This window comes from Schistocerca cancellata, chromosome 4 (assembly GCF_023864275.1).
Source record: "Schistocerca cancellata isolate TAMUIC-IGC-003103 chromosome 4, iqSchCanc2.1, whole genome shotgun sequence".
NCBI lineage: Eukaryota > Metazoa > Arthropoda > Insecta > Orthoptera > Acrididae > Schistocerca > Schistocerca cancellata.
The window spans coordinates 518,563,690-518,580,790 of record NC_064629.1 but is presented as its reverse complement, the minus strand read 5'-3'; the positions used below and the strand labels follow the sequence as shown (position 1 = coordinate 518,580,790).

Below are 17,101 nucleotides of genomic sequence, written 5' to 3'. Positions count from 1 at the left end.
TATCTTACAAATCTGTTGTTTGCCCTCTCACCTTCCTTGTTGTGGATCATTTCCGTACTGCAGACCTGTTTAGGTTAGATGCATTTAATGCTTTCAGTTTCTCCAGTGCCAATGAGGTAAATTTAGTTTCAGATCAAGTTCCACACCCGCAACTGGAATCCCTCTGCTCTGAGTTTTCAGCACTGTTTTCCCCTGGGCTCAGATGTACTACTGGTTTTCAGGCAAACATTAATGGAGGGCTCTGTGAATGGCTAGAAGCTCTGCTGTGAACACACTACATGATCCCGACAATAAACTGTGTTCTAAGCCAGTAGGATACGTGAAAGTGTATCCTGTCTTATCTATCATCTTAGAAGTATCAGTGTAGTAGATGGTGGCACCCTGGAACTCTCCAAGGATGGAACGTACAAGATGCTGGAAGACCATGGGGGTGACAGAGACCTTACGATCCTGGGGAGGGCGGGTGGAGGTGGGGGTGGGGGGAGGAAATACATGGGATGCATTCCGATGAGTGGAGATGGAGATCCTGACAGAGGGAAGTGAGATGCATTGCAACCAACAATGCCACCCATGGGCGGTTATCAGGAGGGAGGCACCAATAGCAAGGCGCTCCCCACAATGGTGAACAGGTTCAAGTATTTTCAGAGTGGAAGGAGCCACTGAACCATAAACCTGACTACCATATCTAGTCTCGACAAGACCAGAGCACAGTAAAGATGGAGAAGAGTGGTATGGTCTGCACCCCAAGATGTGTGGGCCAGGAGGTGGAGAGAATTAAGCTTCCGCATGCCTGTAGTCTTCAGGTGGTGAATATGGGGCAACCATGTCAGATTTTTATTAAAAAGAAGGCCCAAGAAACGAGACTGTTCTACAACATCTATGAGCTGGTCACCTAAATAAAGTTCTGAACCGGGACGTACTGTGGGTCAATGACAAAAATGCATAACCCGCACTTTGCAGGGAAAAAACTGACTGGAAGCCATGGGAGATGGTCCATACAGAGGTCCATCAGATGGCACCTTGGGTCCAAAGCTAGGCAGATGCTACTGAGTGGGAGCTGCACCAGATGCAAAAATCATTGACGTACAATGACAGGGTAATCACAGGCCAACAGGGGTTACAAGCCCATTGATGGTTATGAGAAAGAGTGTAACACTTAACAAAGAACCCTGTGGGATACCGTTCTCCTGAATCTGAGGGGTGCTGAGTGAAGTGTCAACTTGAACACGGAGTTGGATAAAAACACGCAGATAAAAGTTGGAAGGGGCCCCTGTAAGCCTGCATCATGACATCAAGCCGTGTCTTATGCCCCATGTAGGTCAAAGAAGACTGCGACAAGGTACCGGAGGTAAGTAAAATCCTGTCAGATTGCTGTTTCCAATTTGAGTAAATAGTCACCTGGAGGTCATCCTTCCTGGCAACCACACTGATTGAGGCAAAAGGCTCCGACATTCGAGTACCTAACATAATTGGGAGCTAACCATCCTCTCGAGCAGTTTACAAAGTACGTTCGTAAGGCCAATCAGGTAGTAGATTATTATAGGGCTCAACATGATGCAGGATGAAACAGAGGGGGTCTGTTCAACTCCGCATTTATACCGGAGAAAGGTAGTGGAATAGGAAGAGGATGCTGATGCAGTTGCAAAGTGCATCACAAGGTGTTCTGCAAGGACCAATGAATCTATACACAGACAACCTTTGAGGATAAGACCCTGGACAGTTGACAGTCATTGGCAGCCCAGAAGGCTACAGAGCTTGGACCAAACATACAAGGAAGAGGCATACATCCCTGGGAGGGGGTGGGGGGTGGGGTGGACATAGCACTCCCAGTGTTACTTTTCACTCTGCCTCAGCATCTCAGCATGGAGATGCTTAAAAGCAAGGAAGTTGGTCTGTGAAGGGTGTCATTTAAACTGCTGCAGCGCCCATAGGCGGTCCTGGATAGAAACCGCTACTACGTCTTCAGTCCATCACGGTACTGGTCAATGACAAGGGGGCCTGTGGATAAGGCCACAGCAGTGCCAGCAGTATGAAGAATAGTGGCAGATATGCCCTGCACAACCGCATCAATGCAATTCGAGAGAGAGGTGTCAAAGTGCAAAGTACACGCATATAAAGGCCGATTGGCCCTGCAGAATGCCCAACGTGGGGGCCTGTCTGCCTGGCAGCAGCAGGGGAACAACAGAATCACTGGAAAGTGGTACTGTCTCAAAGATCATCATGGGGCAACTAATGTAGGGAAGCCACAAGAGCAAGGGAGGAGATCGTACGATAGATAGATAGCAGTAAAAGGGGCCAGGAGTGGCACTGTAGTGGATAGGGGAACCATCATTGAGGAGACACAAATTGGAGTTTGTAATAAGTTGCTCAGTTAGGAGACCACTACCTATTGAAGTGGCACTCCCCCACGTGAGATGGTGTGCACTAAAGCCCCAGAGGAGGAGAAATAAGAGTGGGAGTTGCTATATTAAGGTAGACAGTTCAACATAAGAAAGTGGTCTACCTGGAGTGAGGCAGACACTGCAAATTGTGATTGCCACAGTACTCTTGAAGAGCTACACAGAACACAAAGTAGGAGGAAACACGACACTGTATTTCTGGTAGGTGACAATAGCATCCATCTCAATTCCACTGGATTATCGTGTGGCGAGAGTCCAGGTTAAACATACAGAAGCCGAGAGCAGGTCATGTCACTCACTCAGTGGTCATCACCGACAAGGGGGGAGAGGGGGGGGGGGGGTAGACATCCATAAATAAGATGTCAGACTCAGGTTGCGAGGAGAGAGATGGCACCTCCAGGGGCACTGGGGAGGCTTTGTCCTGAAACCCAAAGAGAGTGCGCAACCGTGGGGCACACCGATGGTGCATCTCGTAGCCAAGTGGTGATAGGAGTCTTCTGGCCTGAGAGACGCTGGGGAGAAGGGTCCCAGGAGGAAGCCCAATCACTGGCAGGTGCCAAAGACGGGCGGCACTTCTTTGGCCAGGGAGGGGGAGTGGCTCCTGGACAGGAGGAAATAGGAACTGCAGAGGAGGGGAAGGAGAAAAGGGGATGAGGCTGGTGTAAGGAAAAGTTAGGGGAGGGGAAAGGATGTAACAGAGGTAAAAGTTGAAGAAAGTGACCCCGGATGGAGTGTCTCATTTTTGGCGAGCCTCAGCATAAGACAGGCGATCAAGCGACTTGTGTCTCATATCTTCTATTCTCTCTTGTAAGCTGGGCAATCTGGCAAGTGAGGAGAGTGGTGGTCATGACTATTGACACACACACAGGTGGCGGAACACAGACACATCCCTCATGGAGTGGGTGTCCACAGTCACCACACAGAGGGTCCGCCATACAGAAGGAAGACATATGCCCAAAACACAAACACCGAAAGCACCTCACAGGTGGTGAGACATACGGCTTCATGTCACATCCGTAGCAAATAACATTGACCTTCTCTGGAAGAGTATCCCCCTCAAAAGCCAGAATGAAGGTGCCAGTATCGGAGCAGTTGTCTTTATGACCCTTCTGCACTCATTGAACAAAATGAATGCTGCGTCACTCCAGATTAGACCAGATGCAGGATGAGATCCCTATGAAAAGTCACTCCCTGGACCACATTCAAAGACTGGTGAGGAGTAATAGTCACCGAGACATTGCCAAGACAATCACAATCACGAAGAGCTGCCAATTGGGCAGCTGAATAAACTTTGACCAACAGGGTGACCAACAGCATATTACTGAGAGACTCCACTTCACTAAACTTGTCCTTGATATTCTCAACAAAAGACAATGGCTTTGTGGCAGTAAATATGTACCTGCCCATCCTAATACAGATGAGGTAGTGGGGAAATGTTTAGTCCCAAGATGGCAAGCCTGGCCCTCCTCCCAGGGTGTAGCCAGGGAAGGGAAGGCTGCCAGGTCATATGATGCTGCATTCAATGATCCTTCACCATTTGAAGAGACGGACGTTTGAGAACAACCAGATTTTTGCAGCTTGATATGCTTCATGCACCAAGCATCTGCCCTGATACCACCCACTCCAATCAGGGGCTCTCCCCATGGCCGCCACTCAGCCACAGCACGGGCCACCTGGCACGGCGGCCACTGCCAGGAGTTCTGATGCTCCAGAAAGACAGGCAGCCACTCCTTGGGGCATATAGGGGGAGGGAACAGCTCAGGTATCAGTACCACGATTCCTGTGTTGTGAAGGAGTCAGCCAGATGGGTATGCAACAGCCCCACCACACGAACTGGCTACACATGCTGAAGACCTAGCAGTGTAGAGAAGGGCTACGATGGGGAAGGAAGGGGGGAGAGGAATCCACACCATAGACACTGGGGAGAGAGTTCTTCCCAAAATGGCTCACACTAAAAGCAGAAAATTTAGAAACGAAGGTCAAACCTCAAGTGGGGACATGAACACCGTAAACGATGAAAGAGAACAGGCAGGAGGAACAAAACTGCAAGAAATACATGGAACCAGGTGGGTAGACAGGTCGACAAAACCGGAACACCAAGAGAGGGGAAGCAGGGGACAGGGGGAAAGGAGTGAGGATAGAGAGGGATGGGCAGAGTGAAGGAAATGCAGCTAGGGAAGGAAAAATGGGCTGCAATAGCTTAGGGCCCCGTGTGCACCATGCATGAACTCACAAAATAACTGTGAGCTCCCCTAGCCCCCTGGGGAGGGAGGGGAGGGGGTTGGGGGGGGGGGGGGGGAGTGGGACCTGAAATTTTTCAGCATCTTTTAGAACAGCTGAGAGCTTCTGAGCCTGGCTGCATCAGTTACCTCAATGATACTGTTATTTCGGCTTCTCCTACCAACAACCACGTTAGCAATCTCCAAGCGTTGTTTTCTGTTTTGTAGACTTTCAAGTCTCAAGTGCAATCTTACAAAATCTCAACTTATTCAGCCATCAATTGAGTACCTAGGTTTTGATGTTTGTTGCACAAGGATCAGGCCTTGTGTCACTATGTTGACACAATTGCGGCTTTGCTGCGGCCGACCTCTCTTAAGGAACTGCAGGTGTTTCTAGGAGACGTTGCGTACTACCATAGGTTTTCACCAGATGCTTTCACTGTTGCTCAGCCTCTGCATGTGGTTTTGCACAAATATCTGCCCTTTTTCTGGTGCTCTACTTGTGACCCAGCCTTCGTTTGCTTAAATCTAAGCTTCAATCTGCCCCATGTCTGGTCACTTTTCAGTCAGGTCAGCATCTTGTGTTGGCTCTCAGCACAGTCTTGGCACGATGTTGGCGCACAAATACGTGGACGGGTCTGAACGACCCACTGCTTATGCTTCTGAGACTTTAACTCTTGCTCAGCAGTGGTGTTCTCAGATTGAAAAGGAGTCTTTAGGGACTGTGTTAGCTCTCAAGAAATTTCACAGCTTGTTGTATGGTTCTAAGTTCCATTTAATCAAGGATCACAAGCTAATGGTTGTTCTTTTTAACCCTTTGGCTTCCATGTCAGACAAGGCAGCAAAGAGCTCTCTTCCTCTCCCATTATTATTAGATCCATTACTGGCTGACAATGGGACATGCCAACACCAATGCCCTATCTTGCCTTTCAATCAGTGTTCGATCAGGACAAGTTGCTTTGTTTTTATTTAGATACTGAGAGCCAGAATGCACTCAACAGTTTTCTTTCACTAGTGCCACAATAGCATCAGCTGTTGCCATGGACCTGTACTTAGTCAGGTCCTCTCTTTTGTGCAGCACGGTTGGCCGGAAAAACCCCCAGGCCGTGCTTAGATCCCTTTTGTAATTACTTCTCCCTCCAGCACCGCCTTTCTGTGTTCGATGGGGTTCTTTTTTTAACAGCAGAGGACGCTGCTCCCTGGGTTGTGATTGCTGCTTCCTCATGCAGTAATGTACTGCGGCTTCTAGATGTCAGTCATTGGAGGACCTCTTGCACCAAAGCTTTGGCCTGATGGCATGTGTATTGGCTGGGCATAGATGAGGACATTATCTTGCTTATCACTGCTTGCACTCACTGTGTTCAGCAACATGCAGCTTTGTAGGTGTCTTTCTCCCCCTGGCTGACTTTGCAACACCCATGGGAGTGTCTACATGTCTATTTTGCTGGGCCCTTCCTAAATTAGTTTTGGCTCACTGTACTGGATGCCTATTCCAACTTTCCCTATGTAGCCAGTTGTCTGTCCATGTCTGCGGTAGCCAGTGTTTTAGCCCTGTCTAAGATTTTTTCAGTTGAGGAACTTGCACATTCCACGATTACCAATATTGGCCTCCAGTTTCATTCTCGAGAATTTGCATCTTTTTTTTCAGGCTAGTGGTGTTCGCCATCTCACAGCTCCCTCATTTCATCCTCAATCTGATGTTGAGGCCAAACACATGGGTTGGACATTTAAAACTCAGATGCACAAGTATGTATCTGGTAGGTCCCCTGGAACTGCTTTAGACCATTTTTTGGGTTTGCACTGTTCCACTCCAGTGATGTACAAGAGCCCAGCCACGCTGCTACAGGGGTGCCACCCACGGACCCTCCTTCCTCTGCTGCATGCAACAGCACGTCCACTGGTGTCACTGGTTCTGGCGAGGTGCACCTGTCTGGGCTCGTGGTTTTGGCCGCCAAAAGAACTGGGTTCCTGCCATCATTGAGAGTTGCCGGGGCCGGCGACTGAGCTTTGTCCACACTTCTGAAGGGCGGATGTCCCATCACTTTGACCAGCTGCAGCCATACACAATGGGGTCTGTTCCCATGGGCTCACCACCTCCCTCACCTGCAGCGGGGATTGCTGCCTGGCAGATCACTGTCTGGGATCCCTGCTTCCACCCCCACTCCTCGACTGCCTTTGCCAGTGCTGCCCCCACTGCACCTGACATTGCAGCTGCCGCCACCTACCTTGCTGGGTCCTGTGCGGCTGTCGGCTCTGACGCTCCCCACTGACCTCGACAAGAACATCCCTATGGAGATGCCACACACGTTCCTGCTCTATGGCTATCACAAAAGACCAGACAGCGTGCCAAATTGTCCCCTCATCACTTCCGCCCCTACTCGCCAGTGCCTGCCCACCACATGCTGCAGCAGCTGCCACTGTTGGGCGATGAAATGGACATCAGTGCCATCATTGATGTTTTCCATTACTAGTAATCTCAGTGCCTTGTGAAGTCAATGCTTGTTTCTGTACCATGCATTTTTTCTGTGCCACACCATTTTTCTGTACCATGCTGTTTTCCGCATCTATTGTTTTTATATATTTATGTGGTTCTCCTACCTCCTAGATGGGAGAAATGACGTACCGTCACTCATGACGCGCATGATTGCATGTCCATACAGTTCACAGATCTGCTTATAAGGGGCACCTGGGTTGGCCCCTGGTGCACTCTGATGAGCCACCGAAGAAACAGTATTATTTAAGCAATCACAAACAAGTGCTCAGCCTACTCTATAACCTATATTACTGTTGTCCATTCAATGTATTCAGCGCCCATGCACAATTTGTACTTCATTGTATCTTATGTTCGCTCTATAAAGTACTATGTTCCATACACAATGTTAGTTCTTGCTATAACATGTTCATCCATAGTTAACAGTATATCATGTGAGAAAAGGGCCAGCTGAGTTTGATATAAGCAATGCTTTCTAAAACTGTGCTGATTCATGAACATAAGCTTTTTGGTCTCTAGGAAATTTATTATATTAGAACTCAAAATATATTCTAGAGTTCTTCAGCAAAATGATGTCAAGATAATGGTCTGTAATTTTGTAGGTCCGTTCTCTTACCCTTCTTATACACAGGAACCACTTGCACTGTTTACCAGTCGCTTGGGATCTTGCACTAGGCATTAGATTTGCAATAAATGCAAGCTAAGTAAAAATTCAATGCCGTGAAGTACTCTTTGTAAAACTGAAATGGAATTCCATCTGAAACTGAAAACTTATTTGTTTTGAGCTTTTTCAGTTGTTTCTCTACACCAGGAATGCATATTACTATACTATCCATATGGAACTCTGTGCAATGGACAAACAACAGATTTATACTTCTCTTTTATTTGTGAGAAATTACTTTTGCTTTTAGAAGTAAAGTCATTGCAGATTTGCTAACATAAATATTGAATTGGATTATATCTGCAGTGTAAAAAACCCAATACAGCACTTACTGCAATAAACTAATGGAAATCTAAGTGGGAATGATAAAATTGAACTCACGCCTTTGTACAGACAGGAGTTCTTGAAGATATCAGATACTATTAGTTATAAAACAATATTTCTATTCCAAACATTTCAAAGCAGCTAGCTGCTCCTTGGTTGGCTGTCCACAATTACATCTCAAATGTGAACATTTGCTTTCTATGTAGTTTATCTGGCGACACTCTCATGCAATCTTGTGTAACACATAGACTAATAAAAAGATTTGTTGTCTTTACACATCATATTACAGTTTATTGTAGATTCAATGTTGTCATCTTGTGTGTGTGTGTGTGTGTGTGTGTGTGTGTGTGTGTGTGTGTGTGTACACACATGCTTGTGTGGGTGCAGGGCCCTCATTGCGTGAAGTTTGGAAAATAATTTCTTACCAGAGCATGTTTAGTAGATGAAGAATCACGAAGATCTCGCAAAAAATGCAGTAAAAACGACTTAGCAGTCTTCAGTTTATGTTCATTTCCATGAAACAACTGGTTGACATCTGCTATCCCATGAAGAGGTGGCACAGATCTTATGAAATTGGATGATGATGGTAAGAATCCAGGAAATAACGATATAACCTCTCGCACATCGATACCGCCACTATCAAACATTTCTCTAGCTTTATCAAACTCAGAGTTAGCAAAATAAATAAATCCACATTTCTGCTCAATTTTCCTTAGCTTCATCTGAAACATTTCCTTTGTCATTCCACTCATGTTAGAATTCTGTGCTAGCTGGAGGGCTTCATTAACTCTTGAATCCTGCAACAACCCCTGAAACAGCAATAAAACATAATTAACCAGAGCAGCAGCAGTATTGCAGCCACAGCTTGGGTGCTCACTGTTCTAATATGAAGGCTGTAGAACACAAACAGAAGTTGAAGTTCCAGGTTATTAATTTTCAGGGGAAACTAGGAAAAATGCAGATGTGAAGTAATGAACTGCATTGAACTATGAATCAAAGGAATTGGTGTAACAAGAGGGGAGAGGATAGGTGGAGTTATGTACATCATATACAATTATTAAAATATTTTAATAACTATATTTAGTGGCACCTCGTGAGTAAACATTCTGAGTGTTCACTAATAAATAAAAATAAATTTGAGAGTGTGAAATTAATACCATATGCTCTATAAAAGTTACACTTATCAACAAATTTATACAATTACAGCCACTGCCAATAACAACAACAACAACAACAACAACAACAATAATAATAATAATATGCATAACTTATCTGACACACGAAGGAATTGTTTCTGTGGAATTTTGTTGTTTTGTACATAATTAGATACAGTTTAGGCCAGTAATGAAATAATGTGTAAGCGTTTGAAACTCCATTTCACATTTTTGTGTAAGTGACAGTTTTCATGCTTTTCCGTTTTCTCAGACATATGTACCAGGTGTACCAGTATGAAATGAGAGTTTATTTGTGAAAATGAAACACTAATTTTGAACTGAAAAGTAAAAACATTTTATTCAAAGCACTGACCATTGCTTTCTATACATTTTGACCACCTTTCTGGCAATTTGTGGACACCACGCCAATAGAAATGTTCGTCTTTTGAAGCAAACCAATCAGACACCCAATTTTCCACTTCTTTGTAGGAATCTAAGTGTTCCTCAGCCAATGCATGTCCCATTGATGAAAACAAATGGTAGTCAGAAGGGGCCAAGTCTGGTGAATACGGCGGGTGGGGTAGCAGCTCCCAGCCAAGTGTTTTGATTGTATCCTGAACCAGTTTTGCTTTGTGTGCAGGTGCATTGTCGTGTAAAAAAATTACTTTGCCATGTCTTCTGGCCCATTCTGGTCTTCTTTCGATCAATGCATAGTTCAAATTGATCATTTGTTGTCTGTAGCGATTAGTATTCACAGTTTCGCCTGGTTTTAGAAGCTCATGATACTCCACACCTTTCTGATCCCACCAAACACAGAGCATTGTCTTCTTGCCGAATCGATCTGGTTTTGCAGTCGATATTGATGGTTGTCCCGGATTAACCCACGATTTTTCCCATTTAGGATTCTTAAAATAAATCCATTTTTCATCGCCAGTAACAATTTGATGCAAAATTTATTTTCTTTCATGTCTTTGAAGCAAAATTTGACAAATGGTTTTTCGGTTTTCCATCTGTCTTTCATTCAATTCGTGTGGCACCCATTTTCCACACTTTTGGATCTTTCCCATAGCTTTCAAACGGGCAGGAATTGATTGTTGTGCAACATTTAGCATTTCTGTCATTTGCTTCTGACTCAAAATATCATCTTCATCCAATATTGCTTGCAATTTGGCGGCTTCGAACTTTTATGGTGGTCTTCTATGTTCTTCATTTCTTACATCAAAATCATTACTTCTGAACCGTTGAAACCATCTTTTGCATGTTGCTTCTGATAGAGCATGATCACCATATGCCCCGACAAGCATTCAATGCAACGCTGCAGCACTTTTTTTCAAATGAAAACAAAAAATTAATGCTTTCTGCAAACCATCACTTTCTGGTACAAAATTTGATATTGTTAACACAATGAAAACATATGATGATGTTTGTTCCATGACTTGATGTATACTAAATATCTTTGACAGATGTCATACCAACCAAACAAAAAAAAAATTAAGGCTCGTTCACAACAAATGGTCTCTATAGACACATTTCATACCGGTACACCTGGTACAAGATTGCTAAGAGAGTATTAGTTAACAAATTTCCTTCTGGGCTGAAAATCATCTATTCTTATGTTGCAGCCCCACAACTTGTAATAGCTGTACACTTCCTTGTTAAATGTTCGCTTGTAGTCACACTTATTTGATTTCGTCACTCTCTCAATCAAAGGATCTATTCTCGGAGGCTCTAGTTCCTTTGCAGCTAATTTTTCCTGGTAATTTATTTTCCTGTTCCCAGGTTGAGATTTTCACTCTGCAGTGGAGTGTGTGCAGATATGAAACTTCCTGGCAGATTAATGCTGTGTGCCGGACCGAGACTCGAACTTGGGGCCCTTGCCTTTCATGGGAAAGAGCTCTAGCGACTGAGCTACCCAAGCATGACTTACAACCTGTCCTCACAGCTTTACTTTCCTGTTAGCACTCAAAATAGATTCAACACAGTTCATGTTTACCCTGCACGTGAAAGCCGATACCTGCACAGTAAACAACCAACTTCAAATACAAAGTACCGTTTGTGGAAATGATTAAACTCAAGTAGTAATGTCTACCAACATGGTCACTTGTCTAGAATACAAATGAGGGGTCAAGATCCATAAAGGCCTAAAGCACACCGTCGTTGGTCGCACATTTAAGTAAATTTCAGAGAAACTAGTGATACAGCTTTTCGTGAATTTTCATATATGCAGTGTGGGTCTACAGCACAGATAAACCTGACTCACCATAAGATCAACAGATTTCAGAAGCATAAATAAATGCTATAGTCTCACAATCGACAGTGATGTGCTTTAGATCCTTATGATTCTCAGCACCTCCAATGGATTACTGTATGACAAAATCCATAACTTAACATACTACAACTCATTCAGAAACTCACGAAATAGGTTTACTGTCAGTACAACTTTCACATATACTGAAGTCTGATCTAATTTCTCCACAGTACACAGTGAGTAAATTAGCACATCTGAGGAGTCTGCTATCAACTAGCAGGATTTATGCTGAGAGAACGGGGATAAAAGTCTGCTGTAGTGTGCTATCACCTGGTGGCACTGACGGAAACTTCCAGTTGAGTGGCAAGGGCCAGTTGTGCATGTAGTGAACCACGCACATTATTTACCAATCAGTATGTATTTGGCCCATAAGGAAATTGTCACGCAAGCTGCACATGTGCAAAAGCTCCTTAAAACATGCACAACTGGAGGTGTGCTCGCAACCCTGTTGCCAAGTTTCACTGAATCTAGAGGAGCAGTAGTGCAGTACTGCCATATCTTTCAGATTGCAGCATCTATGTTACATTTAACAGAATTCAAAGAAAAATTACTAATTAACCCACAAACTGTCAAAAGTCAGGGTGTTCATGTGCTCTTACACAGCAGCCACCACTGATTATATTTGTTTTGTAATTAAGCAAATGATAAGCTTTACGACATTCCATCTCAAACTGTCATTAAACACACAGTAATGGATAACAGAATGAGGCATAAAAACTGAGACCATTGAATTTACTTACATTGTGCACCTTACAGGGTGCACCTCTCTTGAGAATACTACTGTGTGAATTTATAATATATATTTAATTTTTCATTCTCTACTACACATACAAATTTAAGTGACCAAAAGCAACTGTCACAACAACTATAACCTCATGGTAATGGATATTCCTGAGGCTGAACCCAGAGTGCAAGCATGAGCTCTATCAAGTGCAGCACTGTGCACACTAAGCCACACACTACACATGTACACTGGAGTATAAAATACGGATAAGAAAGGACAGCATCACTGACAACACATACCTCAAGGGTTCACATGAAGCCTCAATAACAAAGCAGCATGTGAACAAGACATTACCTTTTATAAACTAATCCTTCAATAACTGCTATAGTAAAATATTATGGCAGAACCAGTCCCAAAATTCCAAAAATTTTTTACTGTATGATAAGTCTGTCAGTGGGACAAGAAACAACATCCAGACATTTTTATAAACAACAGGAGCTGAAATATGAAATAGCAAAACAAAATTTGAAATGTTGAAATCTGTCTTCAAATGTTCCTTTACACAGTGAACTCAATGTCATGATCATTTAACAGTAATACTGCCAAGATGAGCTACAATGTAATCAGTACGAACAGTGTCAAGAAACAGTTTAAACTGCCAAAATTCAATAAGATCCCATGGTACAATAGAGACCCTGTCAAGTTCTATGGAGAATTCATGACTACATTAGCTTCACTCTTGTTCATGATTTCCTGTGAAATTTCTTTGAGCAAAAGAAAGAAAACTAAGTGTCCATAGTCCTGCTAGTGACAATCTCATTAGAGATGGAGCTGGGGAAGAATGAGATGGAAATTGGCCTTGTCCTTTTCAATGAAACTGTGCCAGCTTTGCCTTAAGGCCTAAGTATTTTTCGAAACATTAAAAAAAGAAAGAAAGAAAGAAAAAGAAAACAAATTCAGGTGGCTGGACAAGTATTTTAACCACTGCCCTTCTGAATTTGAGTCCAATGTGTCAAAGCTGCAACATCTTGCTCAATCTCTTGAGCAAAGCTATGATTATCATGATTGGAAACACAGGTCAAAGCGATATACAAAGTGTGGGTGGGGACATTTAGTAATACTGATTCATAGAAACAGCATATTGTATCACTGCCAGCCATTTATAGTGGACTGCTAGAGCACCTTCTGAGTTAAAATTTATGACCTATCTGGAATATAACAACTTTTTTCTTGGAAATCAGCACAGGTTCCAAAAACATCAATCACACAGAACTCAACTAACTCTCAGTGCCACAGATACAGGAAAAAAGTTGATTCAGTATTACTAGACTTTCAAAAAGCTTTTAGTTCAATACCACATCAACACATTCTAAACAAAACACAACACTGCACCAAAGAAACAGATTGCCACTTATGGTAAAGAAGCCATGTCAAGTTGTAGACAGGCACAACTATAAGATACTTACATATAGCTTTTGGCCACAGCCTTCCACCCGTAAAAAAAAAAAACACACACACACACACACACACACACACACACACACACACACACACACACACACACAAAACCACCAGAGAGCTGGCATAGTTGCCTACAATATCTGGTTTGCCCCATGAAAGTGTAATTGGGGAGGGGGGTTGTTCATTTACACATTAATGACGTATAAAACTGTGTAAGTCCAAATCTCAGACTTTTCATGGATGATGCATTCATCTATGAGGAAGTTCTTTCTACTAAAACTTGCAGTAACATCCTTTTCAATCCTGAAAAAAATAGTATCTGGTACAAAGAATGATAAAAAGATCATAATTTACGGAAATGCGAAGTTCTGCGCTCCACAAAATGTAAAAGCTTGGTATCATTGTGTCATATGTCATTATAATTGAAGACAGATTAATGGATCTCATCTAAGGACAACCATGTCATACAGTATTTGAGAAAAACAGTGTGTAGAAATGTGAAGAGGTATGTATAATCACTTAGGCTCTGTTATAGGCAAAGCAAACAGCATGCTGTGCCTGGAAAGTGCAGTTTGTCTACAAAAGAGATTTCATTCAGAACACTTGTATGGCCCATACTTAAATATTAGTCAAGAATATGTAACCCATATCAGGTTGGGTTAAGAGAGGACCTTGAGCATACACAAACAAGGGGGGAGCAAACTGTGGGCAGCAGCTTACAACATTTGATGGTCCAAGGAGTTTCTAGTGCCACAGTATCAACCAACCCCACCGACTGCACCTCTGTCGACGACTCAATCAGACATGGAATGTTCGGCATTGCCAGTCCCACGTCCGCACGAGTATAACTTGTGCTCCAGAACATATGCAACAGTTTCCATGGATGTGGTGGTCTCGAGACACCCTCTCCACTCTCGGCTCCCCAGAGAGAGACCAGCCAGTGGGCTTAAGTGCTGGAACACCAACAGTGCCACCAGTTTGCCTTCCAAAACATCATTCAGTGCACTTCTGGCCTTGTGCGCCCATTTGAGGAGGAATCTGGTATTGTGGCCCAACGATTCTGAAAGCTCGCCAGACAGCACAGAACCAATGACTGCTACATCTGTGCATCTGTGAGTACTAGCCTTGCACAGCAGTGCCAGCTGCAGATACACACTATCTTGCCGGCCAACTGGTGCTCATGGCTGCATTATAAAGCTAGCTGTGCTCATGTGTCATATTGTTTACTCTCTGGATCACTACACCTTAGGTTTTCATTCTTGATACTTGCTCTGACTAGGTATTCTCCTTGTGCCATCTCCACTGTCCATCTTCCTCTCGTTGTCCTCCTATCCACACTTGGCGACTTCTTGTTGTCAGCCCTCGATTGACTGACCTGTTTCTGCTGGTTCTTGAATTTTTCCACACCATGTCAGACTCTGCTCACAATACCTTCCTCTCCGTATTCACAGATTGGTGTGTTACTACAGTCCATTTGATACAGGGTATAAACCGTGAGCTGTTAATAGGTGCATCATACATCGGGTAGGGAAAATGTCACTCAATCTGGGCCACTTCTGATGCTCAGTAATATGCTGTATTATCTGGCAGTCTCTCTATTGACCCAGTCAGACTGCAATTCATCCAGCTTCTAGCTTCATAAATGTCTTATCAGTAATATTAGGTCCTGTGATTTCATACACACAAGCATATTGTTCACACCCCAACCAATACAATGCTGTCCTATAAGGTATCCATCATATAGATCCCAAGAATCACTGTAAACCCTCAAAAGGTGTAGTGCAAAATGCACCAGTAAACCTGAGAACTTTGCTCCACTAAAATCATCATTGTATTGTTCTGTAGCTCTCCAGTCAAAGATGATGCATCAAGACACTGGCTGCACAGCTCACAATAGCACTGAAGATAGCTTTGTGATACAACTGTACAACATATAATGGTGATCACCGGTGCCAGGACAGGCAATCTTGTGTGTAATTGTAGCTGATTTACGAGTAATGGGTTTTACAAGTTCCAGAAAGTTGCTTTTTTCATCTAGAAGGATGCCTAGACACCTGCAAACAGTGCTGCATTTTGTAGGGATTCTATCAAGCCCCGGGGAAGGAATTTTGGTGAGAGAAAGTCTTCCCTTCACAAGTATGTATGCGGTTTTATGAACAGTTACAGTCAGTCCGTTGCCCATGCACAACTGCTGCATCTGACCCATTTTCTTCAAGTCTCGTCCTGGTGTCCACAGACAAAACTACTTTATGCAACACTGCCTTCAACAGTATCTTCCATGTCTAAGAGATGTATTAGGTGTCCATTACTAAGAACCAAGAACAATGGACCACTTTAGAGCCTTGGGGACAGACCTTCGTAATCTTTTTGATTACTTTTCTCTTCCCCGCAAGCCACTGGTCACTATGTCCACTAAAGTAATCACTGAAGCTCTTGTGCAGCCATCTGTGCACATCGCAGGCCACCGAATATTATCAAAAGCACCTGTGATGCCAATCATCAGCAGAACTGCATGCTTTGGAATCAAATTTTCTACTACCTGAAGAGCTCTGTTAACTGCACTGTCTATAGACTCCCCTATTCTGAATCTATATTGGCATTCATTCAGACTCAAGAGCTCCATGTATGCCTCCAACCAGTCACAAAGCAGACCATCCTAAGCCTTGGACAAGACATTTAATAAGCAAATAGATCTACAGCTTTTTGGTGAGGCCAGGTCTTTATCCTTTCCCTTTTTAATCACTACTGCCCTAAATGTTTTCCAGATTGCTGGGATTCTATTACCAATGGCTCATTTACAAATACTGTCAAATAAGGCACTGTCAGTGGACCTATCATCTGCATGACATCTGGGTAGACACCATCCTTCCAGTTTTTGTGACAGTTGTATGTGTATTTCAGTATCTGTGTTTGTGTCATTATCAGGAAGTAGCGCAGTTAGCAAATATTCTCATCCCCTCTACAAAATATAGGCATGACAGTATGTCCCTTAACCTTTTCAATCAACACCATATATAGTCTTCTCCAAATGTCAAATTGCAGTTGTCTTCATAGAAACTTTTCCCAGTGCATTTTATTGATTTCCTGAATCAATGTTTTATAGTGCATCTGAATTGCCTTATATTCATGGAGCTTCACAGTGCAGACATATTGTCATATTGATAAGCTCCTCTTCATCTAGAACATTGCCTCAGCATGGAAAGTTCTGAACACCATGAAATTGTAGCCTAACTACTTATCTTTTTTTTTGGTTCAAATGGCTCTGAGCATTATGGGACTCAACATCTGAGGTCATCAGTCCCCTAGAACTTAGGATTGCTTAAACCGAACTAACCTACAGACATCACACACATCCATGCC

The 17,101-nt window shown here is 43.4% G+C and overlaps 1 protein-coding gene across 1 annotated transcript in view; it reads right to left on the bottom strand.

Annotated features, from left to right (window-relative positions):
- The window catches only part of LOC126183450 (transforming growth factor-beta receptor-associated protein 1-like), a 165,396-nt gene that overhangs the window by 77,059 nt on the left and 71,236 nt on the right, over positions 1–17,101 (bottom strand). Inside the window, exon 8 of the mRNA XM_049925444.1 lies at positions 8,520–8,903. Coding sequence (XP_049781401.1) covers positions 8,520–8,903 — 384 coding nt within the window. The remainder of the gene's footprint in view (positions 1–8,519; positions 8,904–17,101) is intronic.